Source organism: Rhagoletis pomonella, unplaced genomic scaffold (assembly GCF_013731165.1).
Source record: "Rhagoletis pomonella isolate Grant_MI unplaced genomic scaffold, Rhpom_1.0 Rhpom_scaffold_00008, whole genome shotgun sequence".
Taxonomy (NCBI): Eukaryota; Metazoa; Arthropoda; class Insecta; order Diptera; family Tephritidae; genus Rhagoletis; species Rhagoletis pomonella.
Window position 1 is genome coordinate 17,518,728 of NW_023458562.1, and position 25,661 is coordinate 17,544,388.

A 25,661-nucleotide genomic window follows, 5' to 3' on the forward strand; every position below is an offset into this window, starting at 1 on the left:
CTGGTCAAAGCAACATCGCAAAAAATATAGAAAAGACAAACCTCCGAGTGTATTTCTGGCATGAAAAACAGCTTCTCATAAAAATACAATCGCCGTTCGGAGTCGGCGTAAAACTGTAGGTCCCTCCGCTTTGTGTGACAACATCAAGGTGCACGCCACAAGTCGGAGGAGAAGCTCGGCCATTGAAATAATATAGTATAAGAAAAAAAAGAATTTTTTTTAAAGGTTCAAACGAATAAGAAAGCTCAATCGAAAACTAATAGTTCTGCATTATTAATTTTTTTTTAAAAGGATTAAAAGCGCCGAAAACTCGAAAAATTAAATGTTTGTTTAGTTATGCTTCTCAGTTTGGACCTATGATGTAACATGTAAACAATTATATTTCTTTAAATCTTCTTATTTTTAAAATTGTTGTATATATGTATTTCATATGAAAACTTTCGCTGGAGTACTCGATTACTGTGAAGAGAATTTTTTTCTTCGATTCGTCCAATTTTAATATTTCACGTTCACAAGCTAAGCAACCCCCTTTCAAAATTACTTTCTCTACGTCACAGGCCATCAATTACCTCACTACTTTCTTAACCAACTTTCACATTCCTTTACTTGGAAAATATTCTCATTTTTTATTTATAAAATCATTGTTACTTCGCCAATGACATAATATTTTATGCTTAGTTGTTTGAACTTTTGTAATTTGTGCTTTGTGGAATGCGGCTCATAAAAATAAGCAAAAAAAAAATGTAATGTGGATATAAATTGTTATATCGCTACTCTAAAAACCATTATTTATGTATATAAAAATGGGACAGCAGCGCTCAAAATAAATAAGACGTATTCTTTCTCTTTCTTTTATACTAGCCACGTTGCGAGTTGCGAGTGGAAAATGACTTTTTAAGGATACTGTCAACAACATGACTGAAACCGCAATTAATTATTTAAAGCCAACTTTTCAGTAGGAAACAGGGCGGGTAAAAAAGTTGGGAAGAAGTAGATAAATGACTAAGCTACACGCCGCGAAGGCACACAAGACAATACCAACTAAAAAGTTTACACTTTCATTACGCTTGTTAAGTTTTTATTAAGGGAGGAAGTGAACTTAAATATGATCTAATTAATTTATAGCGCTGAAGGGAGACGGCTTGCTTACTCAAAATTTAATTTAACCTACTTTTACACTAGAAAGGAAGAAAAAGGAGGAAAATTATTGCAAGGAAAGGGAACAAGGCAAACTGTAAAAACAAAAAATAAATAAAACAAGCTAACAGAGAACTTCTTGCTGAAATAAATAATATCAGTATCGTGCATTGTAGTAGTATTTTAGGCGTTTAAACGTCGGAAAAGGGATGACAAGAGCTAAGTACATACTTACTTTTTAAGTGGCTCGAATTCATTGAAGTAATTACACCCTCACTAATAGGCAGCGGAAGGAATTTCTTTTTTATATTTATAAGGGAGAGAGTAGCGGCTTAGAATGGGAAATTTCTAAGTGGTGGAAAAATAGGTGTGGAAAACTTTGAACTGTACTTTGTCTAACACTTCTATTATGCATTTAGTCCCACGATTTAATTTTCTTCCTATAGTTTGAACGAAGTGACATATCTAGAAGTTACGGGGTCGCGATTAGCTGTATTTACATATAGAATTTGTATTTGTGAGGGATTTTCTTTTAATTGGATACACATCTGACATACACAGCTGAAATTTTTGCTAACTTAAGCGCTTTGGTAATCTCAAAAAAACAGTTAGGGCTTTAGAAGTCTTTTAAGCGACTTTAGGTCAATAAGAACAGGAGGTAATTTCGGTAGCCCATATCATATTCTCCAAAAGTCCATCTCTTCTATCTACAGGTGCAAAAGTAGATCCAAGGGAAAGGTTTTTTATTTGGTCTAACACTTGAAATTAAGGAATGCTGACAGTGCAATCGGAATATTTTTTAAAACTAGTTTGGGTTTAGCTGGTTGGCTTAATTGGGTTTTTTGTTTGAAGCTGTCCTGCTAACTTGCGTGGATAGTTTTAAAAATAGATATTCGTTTGACGTAATCAACAAGAGCACCCAAGTGGATCATAGCAGTGAGCCAACTGTTGCAGCGCATGAAGGCTACAATAGAGACAAATATTTAGGAATCTGGAAAATGTTGAAGTGGGGGTTCTGGTTCCTTTCCGATAATCTAGCTGCCGTGGTTTGGAGGACAACCCAGTTAAGACTAAGTTAGTTTTGCTTTTACCATATTTTCGGCTCAACGGCCCGGCCCCTGCAATGCATAGCAAGCGAAAGTGTTGGCAATCTAGGAGACAACACGGAGCTTGAAGGGGGAACAGGATTTAATATTCTGTAATAGCCAGGGTAACCGGAAAACTTACGTCTCAAGAATAGGAAATTTAAGCCATTGCTTGGTTTTTAGCAGAAGATTTGCACGCTTGGCAAACTATTCTTTCAAGGCGTCCCAAACTTAGCAAACTATTATTTGACAGCGTCAACAAAGTGTGTACTCGACGGGCTAATTTTTGGATAAGTACAAATTATAGCCACACCACATTTTGACAAGTTCTAACATATTATTTTTTTTCTTATTTTATTTTGGTTATTTTTTTATAGAAATATAGTTCTCTCTTTAACAAAACCCGTTTAAATCCAAATTTCAAACTTTGTGCAATTATTATTTAAAAAAAATGAACAAACTTTTGTAAACATTTCGAGCCTTTTTAATTAGATTTCCTAGAAAGATTCTTAGTATGCTGTTTTAAAGCTCATGTAATTCTAATGGAATAAAGTACAAGTTTTAAATGACTAAAAATTACTTTTTATATTTTAAATCTTCGACAAAAAAAGTCTAAAAAATCAAAGCTAATTTTTTATAAAAAAATTAAAATCAAAAACGAAAAACAAAAACATCATAAAACTTGTTAAAATGTGGTGCGGCTATAGTCTGTTCCAGCACTGTATATATGGGGAAGTCTACTCTCCACCCATTTCACTCAGACCTAACCTAAGATTGCTCCTAAAAAATCAGTTACCAAAAAGTGATCACCCTTTGAAATTGTTAAGATGTTTTCCATAAGAAAATTATCAAATATTTAGTTAAAGAAGAATAAAATTTAAGTAGCGTAAATATCACAAAAATGAGTTAAAAACCATGAATTCAGCCCACTCTACCTTGATTCACCTTGAACACTGATTTCTCGCCATGGCGCCACCATTGCGACGTTACCAAACTGCAGAAACACATGCATATGTACATACATAAATATGTATGTATATATTTTTAGAATAAGCCATTGTAAGAAAATTCAAACATAAATTTCACATTTTTAAGCACGGAAATGAAAATGTGTAAATCAATGCATTTTCAGCAATAAATTAGTAGGAAATCGACCGGCTAATAGGTAGCGCAAGCCGCGAACGATGACAATTACGGCGCGCATGCCGCAACACTGCGGGTGGCTGGACCGGCTTTCTGGCGAGTAGCTGCCACATACACGCATGGAGCCCATCATAGCTAGCTGTTAGTAAGTATGTACACTCAGCGCAAGTCACGAGATTTATCGCCACCAAATATCACAAATCCGTAAATCTACGTTACGGAAATGATTTCTTGTCGTTTGTTAATGACAAGCTTGTGAAGATGGAAGTTTTTTTGTGGCATTTAGATTTTGTTAATTAAATGATAAATATCTAATAGTGCACATTAAGTTTCCTCTGGTTTACGTTCGGAATAAAAGTTTAGAAAAAATTGTGTGCTAAAGCATATACATACATAGATATGTACAAGGAAATAGATTTTAAATTACTTATATGTAGTTACTTTTGTTAGTGAATAACATCGATAACTTTTGCTTTGACTGGCACAGAAAACGCTTAAGATAAGCAAGCTCTTCTGTAAATTCGGCCTCGCTTACCAAGTGAAACTAAACTAAAAATCCCCGCATTATCTGCGAAAATTACTTGCATACATACATACGTACCAAGGTTATTGTAGATTTATGATATACCTGCGGAAATATTTCGTAATTATTTCATTTACGTATTATCATTAAATACATTGAACTTTCCGTGCCACTTGAGACCAAATGAATCTGGTAAGGTAACAAAAAAGTCAGTTAACCGAAGCAAATATGTATTTACTATATGTACGTATGTAACTTGAATGTGATATCTCTTTTCCCAAGAATTAAATTACTTTTTGTTTTAACTTCTATATATGGGGCGTTCCATACCAAAATGGATGGAGCTCACACTCCATGTGTTTGAAAAATTTAGGGTTGACAACATAGGGGGACAAACATAAATAATAAATAAATAAGAAATTTTAGTTTGATTAAAACATTTTTGAAAACTTTACAGCACAAAAACAAAAACAACTCGATTTAAAAGTTTTCCAAATATCTTGAGAACGGGACGAGGAAAAGTTTTGATTGTTTTTTTACATTTTTCTACACCGATGTCGAGTAAAATGAGTAAATTACAAATTTAAAAATTTTTTAACTTTTTTTTAGAATTTTTGCAAAAAAGTTTTGAGTTTCTGCAAAATTGCGTTGATTTTTAATGTTTTTTATGCTGACGGCTTTTTGCACTTTTTTCTTATAGAATCAAATGCGCAAAACCGTTTTCAAAGGAAATTAAAAAAAAAAAATTAACGCCAGTTTTGCAATCACTTTCACTTTATTTTACTAAAATTTAATGGGCTACAATAGAATATACTCAAGAAAATTCTAAAAAGAATTCTAAAAATTTGTAATGTACTCATTTTACTCAACTTCGGTGTAAAAAAAATTCATAACTCAAATTATTGTAGAGTGCACCCCATAATACTAGTCTTAAATATTGCGCAATAATCAGAGCTACCATTGTGATTTTTTTTTGAGATGGGGTATTTTCAAAAAACAATTTTTTTTTTCAAAAAATTTTTGTGTGAAAATTTTTCAAGAAAAAAAAATTCAAAATTATTTCTTTTCATAGAGAATTTTGATGTGTGTATGTGTCAGTTTTTAAATATTTTCCTCGTCCCGTTCTCGAGATATATGGAAAACTATTAAAACGATTTGTTTTTGTTTATGTGCTGTAAAGATTTAAAAAATGTGTTAATCAAGCTCAAATTTTATATTTATTTATTATTTCTGTTTGTCCATCAACCCTAAAAATTTGAAACAAATCAAACACATGAAGTGTGAAGCCGTCCATTTTGGTATGGAAAGCCCCATATATATAATAACACTGTGCGACAATTTTATGACAATTCAAACCAGTCCGAATTTTGCTAATATTTTCTAAAAGTATACATATCCAGTAATAAAACACTCGATGGATTTGCAAAAAATTAGCTCGTATTTTTATTTTCTGGCCTTATAAAGTTTTCATGTCCCAGCCTAAGTAGTATTAAAAAGCACCAAAAATGTCTAAGCGAAATCAAATTTCATGGGAAATATTTTCCTAAAACATTTTAACCCATTAGCTCCCGCCTGATAGGGCCGTTTTGAACCTTACTTCATTAAACACTGCAAAAAGCAAATTTGGAAGTTCGTTAGAGAATTCTTCGGAAAATTTTATTAGTGGCCTTCTCAGGCAAAAGCTTCTTGCCACCAACGTGGAAGACTCTAAAAAATTAAAATATAAAATCAACAAAAAAAACTTAGTTCTACAATTTTTTTTTATTGAGTTTGGCTGTTATTCCTTATTAGCATAGATTCCTTCTTTTAATTTTATAGAGACTTTTTTACCTTGGCGGCATGAAGTTTTTGCCTGAGAAGACCCCTAGTAAAATTTTCCGAAGAATTCTTTTATAGAACGTATCAATCCTCTAGCGACCTTGCAAATTTGCTTTTCTAATACATATGGTGAAGCGCCTGGTGTTTGAAACAATTTAAGGTGTGTAGCTGCTCTACAAATATTTGCAAAAGAATTTCCATTGTACATACATACATATTATACGTAGCTAGAGCGGTGCTGATTGATAAGATTACTAAATATAATAAAAATTTTTACGATGTGTACTCGTTATGATAACGATAACTAACATTTTTAATTGCGATTTCATTGATTTTTCTTACTTTTTTCAGGTTACCACAGCTTACGGTCTATGCCAAGATTATTTACCTCCTGATGGTAAGTGAACTTTTTGCGAAAAAAAAGACAATAGGACAATGTTTAAAGACAAATCGGAAATCGTTTTTTTTTTTTTATAAACAGATATAAACAGTTATGAAAATGTAAATTTGTACCCAAAATTCAAACTTTTTACTCAGAAGTGTTACCATTTTTTGAGTATACAATTTTATAGTCCATTCAGTTTTAGAGTAATAATGTGCAAAAGTCAAGTAGCTAAAATTAACGTTGATTTTTTAGATTTTTTTGGCCGAAGGTGTTGCAGTTTTCTTTCATATAAAAATAAACATATTGTGTTTAGTCGTTACATGGGGCAAATACGACAAAAAATCAACAGTAATTTTTAGCCACTTGAAACTTACACACTAAAATTGAAACTATGCTCAAACAAATTCTAACACTTCTGAGAAAAAACTTTGAAACTTGGATGAAAATGTTGTGACTGTCTTTATTACCGTTTTAAACATGGGTTTTTATGGGGCTTTTTAGAGAATGAACTGTATTTTAATTGAAAATTCTAAAAATAGGTAAATAAACATAAGTGCCAAACAATATCACTTTGAAACTGGAGTGCTATTGATATGACCGATCCTGTATGTATGAGTGAGAAAATTTACAATTCATTTACCTAAAAGATAAGCGACGCCGAAAAAAAATTTTGCGCTGAAACAAATCTCAAAAATATCTCCCGAATCAAAGTATATATTACTGTTTTTTGTTTGGTTCATTTGATTCAATTTACTTACTTTAGTTTACTGTTAAAAAGCTACCTAAGAAACACACGAAACAGCTGAAGCCCGCCGGTGCATACAAATATACACCACGCCTTTTCAAAAAAAAAGCGGTTCCAAAAAGCGTATATTACGACTGAAAATCAGACGACGAAGAGCTCAGTTTATCATAGAGAAACCTTTGACAAGTTAAGTAAGCGGCCCTAGATGAATACACCGCGCATCCATGAGATGTTTTGATGATGATGCATACGATTGTTTACACTTTGTTCGAAACACAACTTTTTTGGTTTTATTAATTTTTTTTTTGTTTTGAATTTTTTTTATTGTGAATAAATTGTGTTTTATTTTATATATATTTTACTGTTGCACTTACTATTTAAAATCCACGTTAACCTTCCACGGTTTTTATACAATTTTAATCAATATTTTTTTTTTTTTTTTTAGTTTCATTGTGTATTTGAAAGACGCACATATTTCAACAATTTTTTCTCTCTCAAATGAATTTGCGCAAATAAATCGTAAAAGTTAATTTGTACGCTAATTAAATTATTATGTATTTATTATTTGCTTGCATGTAAGGAATTTGTTTACTTTTCTCCAAAGCGCAGGCTCATACAAAAAATTAAAAATACAGAGAAGAAATAACCACATACAATACATATGTATTTAAAATATTTACTCATCAATACATCGTGTGTACTGCGTGATTGTTTATTGGCAAATTGTTGACGTTTTTTCAAATTCCAACAGCAGTGCGCTAAAACCGTCTGCCACTATACGCGGTGTTGATTTTAGAAATTGCCCAATAAGCAACCAAAAACTCTATTTATACACAATCCATTGGAGATATTCTTTTAAACTGGAAGAGCTTAAAAATTATGGAAATTTTTGAAGGTTTGATTTAAGTGTCAACATTTTTGAGAAATACATTATTATCTATGCCTGTGAGTTTTGCATTTTTTACGCTTAATTTTATTGAGTTTAAAATGAGTGAAAGCTTTCTTTTTTGTGAAAGCTCTTTAAACACACAGCTTAAACTTTTTTTCTTTATTCATTTTTGAAATCAATATGAATTTCAATGCGAAAATGAGCCATTCGTTTTTTCTGCTGCTGTTTTCTTAGAAACAAATATACCTCTAAACTTTGACAAGTTTCAAAGTAGGCGAACTCGAAATAATGTTTTCATATTTAAATAATTACTTTTCTTCCAAACGAACTTCATTCACACCGTTTCAAATCGAATTCGAATGAAAATGTTGACGAGGTTCTAGCGTTTGTATATTTCTATGCGTCAAAGTCTTGTTTAATATTTGAAGTTTGTTTGCCGATATTTAATTAATTTTATGTGTATTTGAACGCAGTTGAACTTCGTGCTTGAGTTGTACATGATTTTATTATTTTGTCATTACAAGTGACAAGTAACTATTTACATATTAGTTGAAAATATAAACATTATGCATATACACTAGGCGACAAATGAAAGTGCACACCTTGTTCAAATATAATATGCATAAGTATTTTCATGAAAAATTGTTTGCATTAATTATTTATGAAAATAAAGTTCATTCTATAATATAAACCCTTGAATCAAAGTTTCACACTTTATATAAAGTTCACAGAAATTTCAAAAATTTTCAACTTTTTCTGCAGAATTTCTAGAAAATTTTGGAGTATGCACTTCGAAGCCCATTCAATTTTACTCTAACGAAGTATAAGTTTCAACCGGCTAAAAAATCGCGTTGAGTTTCCGGATGAGTGTGCATGAATATTGATCAGTCTTTCTATTTCTAGGCTTGAAATACCAATTTGAAGAGTCATTTTGGTACTAGTAGTGACCTGATACCTATACTTGCAAGTACATAAATACTCGATACTTTTTCCCGATACAAAAACGTTTTTCGAATTTGACGAAATGGAATTACAGTTTCATGCTAGGGAGATGAATACGGGTATGAGAAGGACTATGAAGGACATCGATAGATATTTACATCAACTTATATGCATATCACCACAATGCTTTATATGTTCATATATCGATAAATATATCGCTGACAGAAACCAATAAAAACATATATCGATGACGAATCTACAGATATGTCAACGATATCGACATATCGGATATGCTTACTGAAATGACGATAAGTCCATCGATAACAATACATTAATCGATAAGAAAACTGTAACGATAAATGTGTGTATGTAGAAATGGTATCGGCAAACAAATTATATTTGTAATGCCATTTAAATGGCCAGAAACTTGCGTATGTGTGTGTAAGTGGATAATCGCCATGTTTTCATGTATCGATTTAACTTTGACGTTCATGCTTTGACGGTAAACAACTTGTAGACCGGTAGTATTGTGTTCCAAGCATTATTAATTATTGTCATAAAATTTACAATATAAATATTTAAATGCATAATTAAGCTTCAAAATATTTTTGTGCCGTGCAAAAATTCTGAACTTTTGTCAAAGCGGATATTCAGCGTATTGATTTTATCAGTTAAAGGTAAAATGCAAATAATTATTAGTACTCCTATGTGAGTAGACATGACATCAATATTGCGAATATGTGTTCATAAAGATATGCTATACATATGTACATATGTATGCGTAAAGATATTCTCATTGAAAATTTTTTAGAAATTAAAACTTTTGTTGGATACTGCTATCTAAATTTATTCGGGCTGGGTTAGGCGGTGAAAATATATCTGTACATTCAACTCCTTTGGGTCATTCGCCTCTACTATTAATTGCCGCTACCCAGTGATTAAAAGCATTGCAAATTAAAAATGTTTTGCTAAATGCGCCAATGTTGCCTACAGCTATGTAGAATTTTCACTTCAAACACTTGGAAGACAACTGGAAAACATGTACATTTCAGTGCGATTTCAGTGCGACGCGAGTAACGTAGTGATTTTCCCGGAAAATGTTTCGAACCGTACCCTTTTGTGCCCTACTCATCTTACACTGCTACGCACAAAACACAGACATCATCAAATTATCGAATAATTTGAGTCGAGAGCTGCACGCCATTACAAACTTAGTCTACGCCTTCCAAGCAACATCGCAGTTCGCAGCAATCATAGCAAATTTGACTTTGCCAAAAATTATTGTAACCTCAAATACTACCCGCGCACTACGCTATACCTTCGATATGCCCATATTGGCATTGATTCTACTCGAAAGCCCCACTGATATCAGCTGGCAGCACACATTTTTCGCCACACTTGCGCGCCTCTACCACGCCGATGCGCTTTTCCTTTGGCCGAATGCATTTACGAAGCACACCGACTTGTGGACACCACTCTTCGAGTTTTGTTGGCAACATGGCTTCTACAATTTGTTGTTGGCAGATGAGCACGGCCAACTTCTAACCGTAGCACCCTTTCCACAACTGCGAGTGGTAAGCACTACCCTGACCTCGTATCTGAAGAATCGACGCAATGGCTGGCATGATCTACACGGACACCCCTTGCGCATCTTGTACGCACACGACCCACCGCACACAATAATCTATCGGCATCCGCGGACCGGCGAGCGGCAGTTCAGCGGCGCTGCGGCGCAAGTTTTTGCCGCCTTCGCCCAGCGTTACAACGCTACAATTGAACCTTCGTTCATGCCTAGTTCTGGCGCTTTTAATGCAAGTATAAATAACGTATGCAGTGAACAGCTGCGCACGCGATTAGTGGACGCCTGTTCCGAGTGGGATATTTACAGCGCCAAGGGCGTGGTGAGTACGCCACTACAGTTGTATAACGTTTACTTGATGGTACGTTACGCTCCGCCGCTTTCAAAGTTCTACTACTTCCAGGTGCCATTTCAGGCCAAAACATGGCTCGCGATTGCTGCCAGCATCTGCTTGGTAACACTTGCCACTACGCTCTTGACATGGCTTCAAAGCGCCGAGTGGCATTTCGGCAGGCTGGGCTTAGATGTGTGCGCCAGCTTTCTATGCTTAACCTTTAATTTGCGACCCTTGCGCTCACTTTTGCGCAAAACTATGTTCCTGACGCTCTACCTAAACGGCTTCATTCTCTCCAATTTGTACCTTGGGTATCTATCGAGCATACTCAGCAAGAGTGTCTACGAGCCACAAATAAAAACGCTGAACGATTTTCGACGCAGCAACATAACTGTCATGGCTCATGAATACCAAACTTTTGTGTTAGCACAATATGGTGTATTTGATATTGTCGCAGATCGTCTTCTCAACGTCAGCTATGAGACATTTCTGGAGCATCGCAACAATTTTGACACGAACTATGCTTACGTTAATAACCACATCACGCAAGAGTTTCTCGCGTATCAGCAGAAGCTTTTGAGCCGTCCAATTATGCAGAAGTTAGAGAACCCCATATTTTTTGCGCTAGCCGGACATGCCATCAGAGATAGTTGGGCACTAGAACAGCTCTTCAACAAACATACGCAGGAAATGTTCGCCGCTGGACTGTACAAACGACTCAGGGAGGAAGCGTATGAGAAGACTATACTGTTAGGATACGCTAGCTATGCGAAAATGGAGCGCTTGGGCGTAAGGCCATTGGGTATGGAGTATATTTCTATGCCAGTACTGCTCTTGGGATTTGGTTTTAGTTTAGGAGTTATTGTGCTATTACTGGAGCTGCTTTGTTATAAATTGAAGACGGCGTGGAAATTCAGAAGCGCACAATTTTAATTTCAATAAAAATTCTATGTGTAGAAATAGATAATTATTTTTAATCAGGGGCCATTTGAGTACCATTTGTTTTTGGTGAAGATACTATATATATATCTGCGTCGTACCGGTATACGTTATTGAATTGTGTTGAGTTTCACACCGCATACCAAAACGGCAGTTGCAAAATTTTATATGCGATTAATTATGGGTGTATTTAAGCAGATGATGAATGAATCACAATGCTCATTGCTTTTTCTTTTGTTCATTATTTGGACAATTACATTTAACTGGGCTTTTATAAGGAAATAAATTAAACGAAAATTCATAGAATTTATACATTTGCTTTATATTGATGCGTAACGTTTTTTGGGGCTTGCGGAAATACGCCCAAATAGAGATAAGATCAGACGGCAGACAGTTACAGTTAATTTTTCTTTGAGGGAACACTTCACATAATCTGAGATATGAGGTGAGAAGTTCTTGACAGTTCCTTTCTAGATGAGCTTGACACTGGAATTTAACTTCACAACAAATCTACATTGACCTAGGCGAAAGGGGATGTATTCTCTAACCAATTCCAACTAACCTATCGGTTATCGTTCACTTTTAAATTTAAAAAATTTAATGAGCAGCTGCTGCCGCCGCTATAACCAATCTTACCCACATCGAGAGGTGAATTTATTTGCCGTTAAATTTTTTCTTTTTATTTCATTAATTTTCTTCGATTTACTTGCCTGCAACTAAAATTCCAGCTATTCTTTCAATCCATTGCTATTTCAAGCGGCAACTTCATTGATAAATGTGTCTACAAATATGTTGCGAAGAATATTTGCAACAACACTGACGTCATTTCGTAATGTGGTTGACTCTAAGCGAACAATTAAATAAAAAGGAATAATTATAATTATTGTAACATTTGTTGTTGTAAAGTAAAAGTTTTAATAAGGTTTAACGGTGTTGTAATGCTTGCTCAAGTAGCCAAGCGATTAACTGCAGTAGCCATAGCTTATATTAAAAATATTTAATAAACGCAGTATATACAATTATCAGCTACACTGAGCAGCTTATTTAATATTTCTATGGAAAAATATTTAAATTAAATTTTTTAAGCGCACCTAGTCCACTTACGTCCACTTTAAACCAATTCGATCTGGTTTATAACTGAAGTATTTTTCCTAAGAAATTCCATCACATATTTATTTGTGAAGAGAATTCGGGCCTGTATACATAATAATAAATAACGCCCATGGGCTTTATTTCCCTTTTTTTTTGGAAAATAAAGCCCATGGACATTATTTCCGCGGACCTTATTGCACTCCACCGCATATAGTGCCGAAAGCCGTATCGTCAATATCCTAAAATTCTTGGCATACGTATAGACATCATAGACCTAATCGCATCTGGCAAGTGTCCCTAAGACGCTTAACACTCGCAAAGCCACACAACAAACCTTATGAAATTAGTAATCACTTTCAGATTCCTAATTTGCGAATCAGCATCGAAACGAGTCGAATTTGAATAGCGAGCAGAGGCTAATTACCCAACAATATTGGTATTTTATCAATATGAAATTTTTGCTAAGGTCGTTTATTGAGCGTCACTAATGCAATTAGGCAACAACGGAACAATTTTTGTACTATCTATGCAATCATACAAATCTGTTTGTGGACTATCAGTGGTATTAAGGTATGTCGCAGCGCGGTTAGGTTGGCCCTGGTTGGTACTCAGAATGCCGGTACTTCACCGCACTTTCGACACGTTCTACCTGTTAGCGTGTGCTCGTATAATAAACAATATTGCAGTTGTTGTAAATTAATAAAATACTACAATGGAAAATTACACTTCACACAAGTGCGCTACATATGTATGGTGGCTCAAATTAAAGTTTTGCATTTTTTGTTCGCTTTCTATTGTCTATGGAAAAGCACTGATTCTATAGATAACACAGGAATTTACTATTTCGACGCAATAGGCTGGGCTATACCTGAAAATGTATTATTAACAGGTAAGTATGGGCGGCGCTGTCGCTGTGGCTGAGTAGTTAGATGTGCGTGTTACCACTCCTTAGCACCTGAGTTCGCTGTCTGGTCCGATCAATATCTAATTATAGAAAAATAATTTTTTAACAGCAGTCGCCCCTCGAGAAGCAATGGCAAATCTCTAAATGTATTTCTGCATAGAAAAAGTTTCTGATAAAACCAATTGCCATTCGGAGGCGGCGTAAATTTGTAGGACCCACAGATTGTGTTAAAATATTAGCGCACACCACAGACGGGATGAGAAGCTCGGCCAAGCATTTAGAAAAAGTGTAAGCGCTAAAATATTATTATTATTATGGGCATGGAAATGTACATGCGCCTATGAGTGCACCTATAATTATTTGGCATGCGTCATTGTTCTGGATTGTGGGTGCTTCAGTTATGTATGTAGTATTAACGAACACGTGTAAACCAGTCATTGTGCTCTGATAAATGAAAACAAGTGTAAATTCTTAAGGAATTCACCAAATGACTGATAAGAGGAGCAACCAAAAATATATATATATTAGGGCGGAGTAATTTTATTTCGAAAAAATTTTATGGCATATTCCAATTTTACGTTCGATTCTAAGCAAAAATGTTGAATAAACTATGTGCCAAAAATGACGCTTGACCCTCCCAATTATTAAAAGAAAAATCAGTGTATTATAATTTTTTCTGAACGAAATTAATTTTTCATTTACAAATTTTTGTGTGTTTCTTCATACAAAATACTGCCGTTTGTTTTGAAAATTGGGAGAGTGAAACGTAATTTTTGGTATATAATTTGTACGCTATTTTTGCTAAGAAATAATCGTAGAATTTAAATTTGCTATACACTTTCTTCAAAAATTTTGCTCGGAATAAATTACTCCGCCCTAATATACATGCATACTTATGTTTGAAGGTAAGTATTCCGAAGGTCTAGTTTCTGCGAATTTTTTAACAGGAAGCATTTTTGATGGCTATTTTTTTGTGGTTGTGAGAAAGAAGTAAGACCCAAAATGTTTAAAGCGTAACCTCTCAAATAGGAGCTTGAGGCAAAACGGGCTTGAGGTGATGTTGAGCCTAACCCCACGGATTCGGATCGAGAATTATGGTTTGCGCTGTTTTAAGAGCTTGCCAGACAACTTCCAATCTTCCCGTAATCAGAAGGGCCTCGCTACCGCGCATTTCACGGGTTTTGTACAGCGGTCACTGCTCACGAAAGCACATTTATAGCGTCTAGTCTCTACCCTTTCCTTACTCGGCGGCAATTCCTCAGACTTCCCTGTCTTGCTCGGTACCCAGCTATGTATGCTATTTCCTGAGATATGTCTTTGAATCGAACCCAAATAAAAAGGTAACTAAGATCTTTCCCCAAAAATTCGCAGCCATTTTTCTCCGTAGCTTCCAGCAGATCGTTAACGATAACGGCTCAAAGTAGTGGTAAGAGAACCCTCATTGAAGAGTTTCTGGTAGACGGGGGGGCATACGCATCAGGGGGTTAGCTTGGATCACGAAACCAGATTAGCAGGAATTTTCATCACACCAATACCACTGACCTGCAGTGAAGAAGGACGAAAGTATAGTCTCCCCACAGCAGGCTCAAAAAACTTCAACTTTGACATCATCGAAAATTATAAGTATACATACCTTTCAGCTCAGGTACTTATAGATGTTTCCTAGGTCCGATAAGGGCTAGAAATGTCATTTCCGAAAGTAAACCGGTATGACGTACTACTGATCACTGGTGAGTAATGAAGCGTATATTAAATTAGAGCGTAGCACATTCTGTCCACTGCAGGTTTTTTGACGAAGAACTGGAGCAGAGCATCGATTACAGTAGCTCATTTCAAGAACATGTGTCTTAATTTTTACATTTGGAGCGTATGTAAGTTGTAAGCTTTAAAACCGCTTTTCTCGAGTTTTAAATTTTTTTGTATTATTACACTCTTGCAGCATAGGTACGATATGTATACATATATGCAGAGAAAGCAAATAATTTGAATGCGGTGCAAATATTACAACATTCATTAGTTCTTAAGTAATATTAGTAGTTGTACCTCATACTTGTAAGCTTAAAAATCTATCTAGATAAACATATAGTTATCTCTCCGAAATCATATTTTGAATTTTTGAATTTGCTTTTCCAATTTAACAAAACGAAAATTTGTAGCCTTTTGCGAAATATTTCTTGCCGTTATCACAACATCTTCCCCACAGTTACTTCCAATATTGGTGTATGATTAGCTCGCAGAGAAACGCCCCCAACGCCAATGCATAGCCGGTAAAAAGCGCTATGGCGGGCACAATATAAAAATCCAGGGTCAACGGCAACACGCTTGTACTACTCTTCGGAGATATAAATTTTATAATCCCCATGCGTAATGCTTCATTATGGCTTCGATGTCGTATCGGCTCATAGATACCAGCTTCTAAACACCGCCGCATGAGTGTATCAAAAAATGTTTTCATAAAGGTATTATGCCGTACCAGCATGCCAGGCCAGACTGAAAATATGGGTGGCTGCATTACCCGTACTCGCGGAATTTCCATATATTTTTGTTGTTCTATAAGGAAACAACACTTGTCAGAGACACAAAAATGCGCATACTTAGTGCGGATCGAAAGCCAATTGGCGAGCTACAGCCACACGATATGGCACCACGCGCGTACGTTCAATTACCTCTTTGGGCACTTTGTACATGCCTAAGATTTCCAGACAGACTTCATGGACTAATACTGAAATATTGTGTTTCTTCAAATCGGCTACACTCTGGATTTCTTCTTCCTTGATACTGGTGCTTAAAATGCTTGAAAGAAAGGCCAAATAAACCGAAGTGATTAAGAAGCCAAATAGCACAAGCTGTATGTAGAGAAAGTCGCGTGTGCGTCCAGTAATATTTTTTAATCTAAATATAATATAAAAAGTACGCTTGCTACCACATCTAGCAGGATCGCACCGTTGCACCAACAGGAGTTGCGGTACCAAGAAATAACTGTCAGCGCAATTGTGATGAGGCACAAAGTTATACCGAGCAATAGCCACACTTCTACGATGAAAGGTGCACAAAAGTAACGATAAGACGGTAGAGGGCCAGCAGCAGGCACAATCAGGTAGGCTTTCATAATAAAAAGTGGATGCGTCATAATGTTTTTTAAAATATAAGTCCAGAGTGGTGTTGAATATCTCCATGCGTGGAAACGGCGTTTAGGTGAACAACATCTGACGGTCGACGGCTGAAAAAATCGCATTTTGATAGGCATGCGTCCAACATCAGCCGAAGAGTAGACGCAGGTTTTGATATTCATTCGTAACGAACAGCACCAGCGAACGGGCATGACGGCCGGCTATATGCGGTAATAAGTTTAATTGTTGCTGCTGTTTGGTCCACGTGGGTTCCAAAAGCACCACGGAGAGTAGGGTTCTGTTACATATGTTAAGTGGTTTTACCACTGATGTCTTTGTTGAATATATAAATTTCGAGGAATTCAGCTGTTTTAAAACTTCATCAGATTCTAGACGGCTAAGTGTGCTTGTGATGACTAAATTCTCTGCAGCGACGATTTTAGCATTTATTATATTTAACACATCCACAAGATTGGCAAAAACAGAAGCTAGACAAATCAAGCAGCCGGTAAGCAGCAGCAAATGGTACTTCATTTTTGGAAACTGTAGCGGCCCGTGGAAAGTACCGATGGTAATATACAAAAGAGTTACGGTAGATTTAAAAACAAAGAATTATTATTTAACAGCTCACTTTGTCGTCAATTTAATCCCATGAGTCAACAGTAATTAAGGTTTTTTGACGAGAAACAGAAAGGACCTTTTCAACCGAATTTTCGATATTTTTTGTGTTCACTATTTGTTCGGCAGAGCATTTTATATGAGCGACAAGGATAACTAAATTCCTACCTCAAACTAAATACGAATGAAACTTTTTACTAAGTAAACGATTGTCATAAATCTTTTCATGTCCACCCCCACTCGCTTCCGCTTTTACTTTATTCTTAACTTACTTTAACGGGCTTTTTACTTAATATTTTTCTGTAAATGGAACATCTGCTGGGCGATAATTGAATTAATGGAAATACTTTATTCCTAATATATGTATATACGTGTTGATACTTATTAATGGGACATTAAAAGCTTGGCCGATCGATGGAAAGCTTAAAAGGATTTTAAAGCACTCTTAAGTTCCAACATTAGCAAAACCACTTTTACACTTTTTAATGCCCCATTGTAAACCGTATATCAAATTTATAGGACCTTTAAGAGAAAAAAATTAACTAAAGCACTCAGTTTTCCTAATTCCTCGATTATAAATTTCATTGTCATTTATAATAGTTATTGTTTTAAAATTAATTACGAATTCTTAATGCGCGACAAAGTTCCAAAATACTGTGGAATAACTGAAATACTGAAATCCTGGACTTAGAAGGACTGAATATTGCTCTCAATATGATTTCAATTGAGAAGCCGTTTTTTCATGAGAAATGCATTCGGAGGTTTGCCATTTGCCTGCCGAGGGGTGAACGCTATTAGAAAAAAAACCTATTTGTTTTTAATTTTTTGAACCCGGCTTGAACCCAGACCCTGCGGAATGGTAGCGCGCGCTGCTAACCACTAGCCCACAGTGGCCGAAATCCGAAAAAAATTAACGGTACTCCTAAATTTGTATATGAAGACGGTTTTGTTTTTTGCTTAAAAATTACTTTTTTTAGTGTAATCAAATGCAAGTGGGAAGTTGCTAAAAATCCCGCTTATGTTTGCTGTCGGTGTTTTGTATTTTCTTCCACTTAAAAAAAAAACAAATTTATAGGATATTTTGCATGGAAGGAAATGCGTAACGCCGTCAGTGGAGAGCATCGAACAATATCTCGTGTTCTTCAAAAAGTATGTTATAGATTGTTTAGCTGGCATATGTGTATTAGGGTGGTCCTTAAAAATCAAATGAACGATTTTTTTTCAGTCTCACCCCTTCAATCGGTAACACCACTCATAGATATAACATATAAATTTTGGTCCCCTTTAGAGACGGCTAAGGCGTGTCGCACAGGGGGGCAAAGTGCAGTTTCCTCTATGGAGACTCAAAAGACTATTATTTTTTCATCTAATACCCAAAATCGATACTACCATAATCGAAGACATCACTTACAAATTTTAGTCCCGATTGGAGTCGATTAAGGCGAGACGCAAAGGGGTCAAGGCACATAAAATTAAAATAATGATTTTTCATTTAATGCCCGAAACAGTATTTAATTTAATGTTTTTATTTTCTAGCCTAAAAAAGATTTCAGACGTTTCAAAAGTTATGTATTATACACCTTCACGAGATCGGCGTTGACAGTAAGACAACGCGAAGTATAAGCAACAAAATAGCGCCCTAAAATGCAAATTACTTTTAAAACTGTGATAATAGTATTTTTCGAAAATTTTTTATAGACACAAGAATATATTCGTTTATTGAACCCCATTAACATTATTACATACATATACATATATTTCATATTTATATGGTGGACGCAAATAATTCAAATGCGGTGCGGATATTTAAACAATCATCAGCTCTACTAGTATCAAGTAATATCACTTATACATATATAAAGAATTCACGCATGCAAATATTGGTGGAAATAATTTGCTTCACTTTAAGTGGCCAAAATGTGTACAGTATTTTTTAGCGTTGAGCATACATCCAATCAGTTTCCTTTTTCAACTTCTTCCAACGACCACAAATTGTTTGCACATTTACATACTTCGAATAACGGTATATGATAAGCTCGCAGAGAAATGCCACCAACGCCAATGCATAACCAGTAAACAGCGCTATAGCGGGTATAATATAAAACTCCAAGCCTATCGGTAACGCACGCTTTCTACTCTCTGAACGGTAATTGTTGATGAGCCCCATGCGTAATGCTTCATTATAGCTTCGATCCCATACCGGCTTATAGATACCAGCTTCGAAACACCGCTGCAAGTGTGTTTCAAAAACCGTTTTAATAAAGGTATTATGCCGTAGCAGCATGCCAGGCCACACTGAAAATATGGGTGGCTGCATTACTCGCACTCTCGGAACGTCCATAAATTTTTGTTGTTCCATAAGCAAATTACACTTATCAGAGGCACAAAAATGCGCATAGTTTGGATCCAAAGCCAATTGGCGATCTATAGCCACAGCAATTGGCACCTGTTTTGTACGTTCAATAAGCTCCTTGGATGCCTTGTACATCCCCAAAATTTGCAAGTCGACTTCATGGACTAATATGGAAATATTGCGTTTCTTCAAATCGGCTACACTCTCAATTTCTTTGTCGTTGAGATTGACGGTGAAAACGCTTGAAAGAAAAGCAATATAAATTGTAGTGAATAATAAGCCAAATATCACAAGTTGTATGTAGAGAAAGCCGCGTGTGCGTCCTGTAATATTTTTTAATTTAAAGGATAGAAAAAGTACGCTTGCTACCACATCTAGCAGGATCGCACCGATGCACCAACATGAGTTGCGGTACCAAGAAATAACTGTCAGCACGATTGTGAGGAGACAAAAAGATAAACCGAGCAATAGCCACACTTCTACGGTGAAAGGTGCACCAAAGTAACGATAAGATGGTAGAGGGCCAGCAGCAGGCACAAGCAAAAAGGTTTTTACGATATGAAGTGGACGGGTTAGCGTTTCCTTTCCGCCAAGATAAAACTGCTCAGTGCATAAATCCACTTTCTGCTCGCGGGTAAGTTCGAAGCAATCAACAATTGTGTAATTCTCTGAACGTGTAACATGCTGGAGCGTGGCATTGTGCACGCGTGCAAACATTTTGAGTAGACGTGGCCATATACCACCCATTACCAAGTGACCAGTTGAATTCTCGAATACTATCGAGCGTGGTACATGCACGCCGCCAGAAAAGCGTATGGGATATCCTTTAAAATTGCGCTGGGCGTAATGTTGTTTAAAATATAAGTCCAGAGTGGTGTTGAATATCTCCATGCGTGGAAACGGCGTGTAGGTGAACAACATCTGACTGTCGACGGCTGTAAAAATTGCATTTTTATAGCCATGTGTCCAACACCAGCCGAACAGTAAGTGCAGGTTTTGATATTCATTCGAAACAAACAGCAACAACGAACGGGCATGACGGCCAGCTATACGCGATAATAAGTTTAATTGTTGCTGCTGTTTGGCCCATGTGGGTTCCAAAAACACCACGGAGAGTAGGGTTCTGTTACATATGTTAAGTGGTTTTACCACTGATGTCTTTGTTGAATATATAAATTTCGAGGAATTCAGCTGTTTTAAAACTTCATCAGATTCTACACAGCTAACCGAGCTTGTGATAACAAAATTATCTGCAGCGTAGACTTTAGCATTAATAATATTAAAAATATCCACCAGGTTTGCTTGGCAAATCAAGCAGCCGGTAAGCAACAGCAAAAGGCACTTCATTACGGAAATTGTAGCGATCAGCAGAGAGTACTGAAGGAAAGAATATAAAAGTAATGAGATCGCACTGTTGAAGAATTCTTACAATTTAAATGCTCACCCAAATTTCAAGCTAATCCCACGAATTAACACAAATCACAAATTTAAGCACCGTTTCATGTGAATTTTCGATAATTTGTGTGTTGAATATTTTTTTGAACAAGCATTTTATATGATTCGCAGGTGACCAGAGTTAAGAGACTTTTTGCAGTTCAGAGCGAATGGAAGCGGGTGCCATAAATCTTTTCCTGTCCACCTTACTCCTTTCCGCTAGATTTTTGAACACATCCGCCGCGAAGTGGAAGTTATAATTGAATTAATGGAAATAATGTATTTGCAATATTGGTTTTATTGCTCATAAACGTACTAATTCACGACGAAAAGGATCGAGGTTAAAAGCTTGGATAAGCGATGGACAGCAGGAAAGTAGTTTAAAGCACACTTTAGTCTGAGAAATTTTAGCGTATTTTTATTGTTATATATAAGTCTATATATAAAGTTTGTGGCAAACCATAGCCGTATTAAATGTGTATATGCACATTAAATCAAAAAAATTAACCTTACACCCTTAAGCCTAAAGAATTTTTGAAAGGCAATTTCGTAAAAAAAAAAAATTTTTTCCGAACGTAGGGCTCGACTTCATATAAGAACGTCGATATATTATACTTTAAGATCAGACAGTCAATGTCGAAGATATGAAGAAAAATTAAAAAAAAAAGACCAAAGTTCGGCCAAACCAAAATCAAAATCGAACTTGGCTTGCAAAACTACTTCCGACTCAGGGGTATATGCCGAACTTTTCTGGTGCGGTCTAATGTTCAAAGGCATATACAGTAGAGTCAAGCGGATGGGATTACCACTTCAAAAGCAATGAACGGAAATACACAAGCCATTCATTTACTTCAATAGTGTCATGATCCAAAAACTTCAAATATTGAGTTAAATATGCTGAAATTACCACCACCTTATTTGCTATATTCTATAAAAATTGAATAGCTGTATCGATTACCAGGGCCGAAAACGTTAAGATTTTGCTAGGAATTGCTTATCAATTGCATTTCTGCTTGGCTACAAAAATTTTAAAGCAATAGTTTGTCTCTACGGGAAGGCATTGGTGTTATTGAAAGGATCAAAAACAATTTATATCAAATGGAGAATAACGAATATTTAAAATAATTAAAACGGCCAGCGAAGATCTCCGTTATTTGAGAATATTAAACAACACTTGATTGTCCATTGTAATTTTACAATCCTTGAAATAAACTGAATATAAAAACATTAAACTGTACACTAAATCTTGTTGTCTTGCGAGCATATTTACGAATGTTTTAGTGCTTTTCTGAGCGCTTAAAATGGATTTTTTAAAGCCGTTTTTCTCGGGGTTTGCGCTCTTGAGTTTTGACAGTATTGAATAAAGCCCTTAGTGGAGTTGCCAATTACAAAAAAAAACTACGTTATGGGTAAAATATTTTCAACACAACTAAAAAAAATTATCCTAAGCAAAGTCCAAGCGCCTTGCAACCTCCAAATGACCGGTGAAAATCTGAACGGCGCACTTCATAAGCATGAGTTTACAAATATTCGACCCCCTTAGCGCATTTAAAGTGTTCAGTTAATGAGTTGGGATTTCTCAACAACTGTACACCGGTAAATACTCAGAAAAGTTTGAGAGCGAGTGAGTGTTTTTCAGAGTCGGCGCATGTCGCTTATTTAGTGCAAGACTGTCACAACTCAAAGCGCCACAGTTTTAAAATAATGTTGCGGAATTACTTGTTATGTCACGTTTCGTGTTGTGTGAAAATTTCAAGCTAAAATGTTGTGTAGTTTCCGCGCGAGATGAGAATATGAAACTCCTTTCTCTGCACATTGAAAATTTTCAAACGCGACTGTTCAAAAATCCTATTTTTACGAGTTGTGACGGTCTTTCAGTACACGAGCGATATTTAAGTGGTATTTTCTTTTTTAAAATCTAATCTCTGAGATATTTGTTTTCTGCAATTTGTATTTTTTTTACCTGATTTCGCGCAACAGGTGTACGCTCTTAAGAGCAGCACTCGAGTCAAAATCAAACGTCTTACTACCAGTTCTAACCGGTTCTTGGTCTTCAGGGTATAAGTAGTTAAGCAAAAATTAAATGGAATAAAAAGAGTTTTAATTTGTTACAGTAGATTACTTCTACTTATCGCCACTACTTTAGTGGAAATCGTGTGCACATAGTACTTGAACGTTTAGTTTTCATCGAGAAATAATATAATCTGAAAATTACTACCAACCAAAAAAAAAACACAAAACAAAAAGAAAAATGAGAACCATTCAGTTAGAATTACATATTAACTAGGGATGTTAATTTTTTCGGTTTTTACGATCCCTGGTTTTTTGGGATGTCGTTATCACAATCCCGGGATACCGTGATTGGATTTAGATATTCATTACTTTTCAACAACTGAAATTGAAAAAATTGCTTCTATCTCTCCTACTATAAAATAAATAATAAATAAATGGGTTTAAAACCTACTTTTTTATTTAAAGTGGCGTTTTTATTTATTCTCTCTGACATGCTCAGGTAACCCTGCATAAGCTCAAACAGTGTTTCCGGAACCTTTCCCTTTGTTATCAATACTACATCATCGGCATAGGCAACGTCCCGCCATAGGAACTCCCCCTTGCGGGGTACCTCTACTCCCACACCTCCGCATTAAAGCGTTGGCCAAACATTGTTAAAAGCTCCTGGATCTCAAGGAAGGCACCGATCGCAAATTCCTTCTGCGAGAAGGTTTGCTCAATATTCTCAACGACCGTGTGTAAGGCCGTTTCAACAGACCTGCCCTTGCAGTAAGTATGCTGATCCAGGGAGAGGCGCACCGTGAGGATCCCACTCCTAAAATGCAGATCGATAAGCCTCTCCAGTGTCTTCAAAAGAAACGAGAGACTTATCGGCCTGAAGTCCCTGGGTGATACAAGAGAGGCTTTCGAGTTAGCAATGCAGAAATAAACGCCACCTCTTCTATGTTGTGTAAAAATGTCATGTATCAAAACTGTACATTTTATAACTATTTTTTTCGAGTTTTTGATTTTTTGGATAATTACACTTATGCAGAAGAGGTACGATTTAAAGGGTGTTTTGTTACAGACTTCAAATACTTAAAGGTTATATTCTGTGGTTCGTTTCTTTAAGAAATAGGCATATGAAAGGGATGCCCGTTTCTTTAAGAAAGAGGCATACGAAAGGGATGCCATTCGCACGAACTTGAACCTTCTCACACGCTTGTTATGACAGTGCCAGTCGGATCGGTATAGTTCCGTGCGCATGGCATTCGTGGGATACCGTAATAGGCATGCATATCTTTTGATGTAGAAGTCTTTTGATTAGTATAATAGATTCATTTAAGAGACAAAAATGAGCTACTTCATAGATAAGTTTAGTTTTTTAATAGTTTTTTTTTTATCAGACACTTAAAGCGCCCAAGCAACGTCAAAAAAAAATGCAAAAAAAATACGCTGTTTATCGAAAAAAACCTGAACTGTTAACATGCAACTATTTTGACATTTATCGACATTCGGTTATCTAATCTAAAGTATAAGATCAAATTTAAACTTTATGTTTACTACTTTATGGATAGGGATAAATTCCATTAGGCAATCAAGCCACAAAGCCACATATGCAGCTTCAAGTTGCAAATATTAGAAATACAAAAAATTTAGTTTCATGGATTTCAGCGCATATTTAAGGATGTTTCAGAATGAGCACTATTTTATTATTGTGCTATTTTAAATTTTTCCATATTCACCGGACAATTTGCCTGAAGCTGTTTGTCAACTTGCCAAATTCTTACATAAATTAAGCTTTAATTTACCAAATACATAGGACCATTACTATCATTACTCGGCAATTAATTTTTGTTTACTTTCATTTTTGAAATACGTACACAAAGGGTGGTCTATGTAGTGGTTTATTTTTGTAAATTGAAAAAAAGTGAACAGAAAAATCTATTTTTTCGGTGTATTGTTGCTTTATTTGAAACAGCAAAATTTCTAACGGCGTCAAATCGCAGCTACGAGGTGGCCAAAATATCGATTGTAGCATGAGCTGTGCGGCATGATGCGCCATCCTGCTGAAACCAAAGATCGTCCAAGTCAATTTCTTCAATTTTCGGTCACAAAAAATCGTTTCCAGCAGCATTTTCACAGAAAATTTGGGAAATGATGCCACAGATGCGTCACTTTTGCTACACCTACATATGTAGATGATTTCTCGAGCTAAATCTTGTATATATTTCTTAAAGTGGTTCAAGCTTAAAGAAATTTACTGTCAAAATAACAAATAATTAAAAAATATATATACATATACCACCCTTTATATACATACCTGTCGGGCATTTTGATTATGATAGAAATAAAAAAAAGTCCATGCTGCGACCTACTCAAAAAACTATTTTGCATACCAGACACTTTGAAAACATGATTTTTTTCGTATATATATGTATTTATTTATATGTAGAAGTGTGCACGTATGTATGAAAATGCACAAACAAATATGCATAGGTACATAAATAATTTAAATAGATGTTTGTTATAACTCAATGTCTTGTGGAATTTCAAATACCAACAAAAGTTGAAGACTACTGACAGAAGCGAGCAAGCGCTGCTTGAAATTTGAGTGCCAGTTCGACATATCGGTTTTC

At 35.6% G+C, this 25,661-nt stretch overlaps 1 protein-coding gene across 1 annotated transcript in view; it reads left to right on the forward strand.

Annotated features, from left to right (window-relative positions):
* The window catches only part of LOC118744274 (pneumococcal serine-rich repeat protein), a 179,178-nt gene that overhangs the window by 33,672 nt on the left and 119,845 nt on the right, over positions 1-25,661 (forward strand). Inside the window, exon 2 of the mRNA XM_036477175.1 lies at positions 6,058-6,103. Within this exon, the coding sequence (XP_036333068.1) occupies positions 6,058-6,103 (46 nt within the window). The remainder of the gene's footprint in view (positions 1-6,057; positions 6,104-25,661) is intronic.